Source organism: Hippoglossus hippoglossus, chromosome 9 (genome assembly GCF_009819705.1).
Source record: "Hippoglossus hippoglossus isolate fHipHip1 chromosome 9, fHipHip1.pri, whole genome shotgun sequence".
NCBI classification, from domain to species: Eukaryota; Metazoa; Chordata; class Actinopteri; order Pleuronectiformes; family Pleuronectidae; genus Hippoglossus; species Hippoglossus hippoglossus.
The window spans coordinates 718307-720806 of record NC_047159.1 but is presented as its reverse complement, the minus strand read 5'-3'; the positions used below and the strand labels follow the sequence as shown (position 1 = coordinate 720806).

General features: G+C 47.4%; 1 protein-coding gene across 1 annotated transcript in view; it reads right to left on the bottom strand.

Annotated features, from left to right (window-relative positions):
• The window catches only part of lrrc2 (leucine rich repeat containing 2), a 12740-nt gene that overhangs the window by 4580 nt on the left and 5660 nt on the right, over positions 1–2500 (bottom strand). The window contains 4 exon segments of the mRNA XM_034595402.1: positions 524–660; positions 846–935; positions 938–1049; positions 1228–1301. Coding sequence (XP_034451293.1) covers positions 524–660; positions 846–935; positions 938–1049; positions 1228–1301 — 413 coding nt within the window.

The following is a 2500-nucleotide window of genomic DNA, read 5'->3' as shown; positions in this document are numbered from 1 at the left end:
GTCTGTTCTCTGTGGCTCTCTGTGTCTGTGTCTCTGTGTCTGTCTCTTTGGGTCTCTCTGGGTCTGTCTCACTGTGTCTGTCTCTCTGTGTCTGTCTCTCTGTGTCTGTCTCTCTCTGTATGTCTCACTGTGTCTGTCTCTCTCTGTGTCTGTCTCACTGTGTCTCTGTGTCTGTCTCTATGTGTCTGTCTCTCTGTGTCTGTCTCTCTGGTCTGTCTCTCTGTATCTCTCTGTGTCTGTCTCTCTTGTAAGTCTCACTGGTCTGTCTCTCTCTGTGTCTGTCTCTCTCTGTAAGTCTCACTGTGTCTGTCTCTCTGTGTCTGTTCACTGTGTCTCTGTGTCGGTCTCTCGTGTCTCTCTGTGTCTGTCTCTCTGTGTCTGTCTCTCTGTGTCTATCTGTGTCTGTGTCTCTGTGTCTGTCTCTCTGATTGTCTCACTGTGTCTGTTCTCTGTGTCTGTCTCTCTCTGTCTGTCTCTCTGTGTCTCTGTGTCTGTCTCTCTGGTCTCTCTGTCTCTGTCTCACCTCAAACGGCAGCTCCGACAGGTTGTAGTTTCCCGCAAGTTCGAGTCTCTCCAGGTTTTCACAGTGTCCGAGCTCTGGAGGAACTTTGGACAGACGGTTGTAGCTGACGTTCAATTCCCTCAACCCTGTGAGTTTGCCTGAGGGCACAGACGACGGTTTGATTCCAGCGTTCAGCAGCAGCAGCAACTAAAACAATTCATTTGACTGTAATTTGCACTTCTACCAGTAGAGGGCAGTAAATGTTACCACACCGACCCTTTAAAGAAGTCTCACACGTACAAACAGAAAACCCGTAAAGGACCTGAAAGCTTCGTGTCCTCACCGATCGCAGGCGGCAGCTCCTCGATGGAGTTCTTTGGGATCTGGAGCACGAGGAGCTGAGTGAACAGAGACAGGTACTCAGGCAACGGCAGATCTTTGTCCCTGAGACGTGCCACTCCCTCAGGTAGTCCTCCACCGCAGATCCCCGGGGAACTCTGCAATCAAACACGTCCTCACACCAGGTCTCTGACCGAGCGCTCGTCTCCTGGAGACAAACACGTCCTCACACAGGTCTCTGACCGAGCGCTCGTCTCTGGAGACAAACACGTCCTCACACCAGGTCTCTGACCGAGCGCTCGTCTCCTGGAGACAAACACATCCTCACACCAGGTCTCTGACCGAGCGTCGTCCTGGAGACAAACACGTCCTCACAACCAACTCACCTTCCAACTGTCTCCGTCCAGCTGCAGCTTCAGGTCAACATCTGCATCCTGAAGATCCTGCTGCTGGTCTGATCCTGACAGACACACAACACAGACACACAACACAGACACAACATCAGCCTGCGTTGTATTTACCTGTGTACTCCTGTATGTCGGTAGTATTTACCTGTGTACTCTGTATGTCGGTAGTATTTACCTGTGTATCCTGTATGTCGGTAGTATTTACCTGTGTGCTCCTGTGTATGGTAGTATTTACCTGTGTATCTGTGTATCGGTAGTATTTACTGTGTACTCCTGTGTATCGGTAGTATTTACCTGTGTGCTCCTGTATGTCGGTAGTATTTACCTGTGTGCTCCTGTGTATTGGTAGTATTTACCTGTGTACTCCTGTGTATCGGTAGTATTTACTGTGTACTCCTGTGTATCGGTAGTATTTACCTGTGTACTCCTGTGTGTCGGTAGTATTTACCTGTGTACTCCTGTGTGTCGGTAGTATTTACCTGTGTACTCCTGTATTGGTAGTATTTACCGTGTACTCCTGTGTGTCGGTAGTATTTACCTGTGTACTCGTGTGTCGGTAGTATTTACCTGTGTACTCCTGTGTATCTGTAGTATTTACCTGTGTGCTCCTGTGTATCGGTAGTATTTGACTGTGTACTCCTGTGTATCGGTAGTATTTACCTGTGTATCCTGTGTATCGGTAGTATTTACCTGTGTATCCTGTGTATCGGTAGTATTTACCTGTTGTACTCCTGTGTGTCGGTAGTATTTACCTGTGTTACTCCTGTGTGTCGGTAGTATTTACCTGTGTAATCCTGTGTATCGGTAGTATTTACCTGTGTACTACTGTGTATCGGTAGTATTTACCTGTGTACTCCTGTGTGTCGGTAGTATTTACCTGTGTACTCCTGTGTGTCGGTAGTATTTTACCTGTGTACTCTGTGTGTCGGTAGTATTTACCTGTTGTACTCCTGTGTGTCGGTAGTATTTACCTGTGTACTCCTGTGTATTGGTAGTATTTACCTGTTGTACTCCTGTGTGTCGGTAGTATTTACCTGTGTACTCCTGTGTGTCGGTTAGTATTTACCCTGTGTACTCCTGTGTATCTGTAGTATTTACCTGTGTGCTCCTGTGTATCGGTAGTATTTGACTGTGTACTCCTGTGTATCGGTAGTATTTACCTGTGTACTCCTGTGTATCGGTAGTATTTACCTGTGTACTCCTGTGTATCGGTAGTATTTACCTGTGTACTCCTGTGTGTCGGTAGTATTTA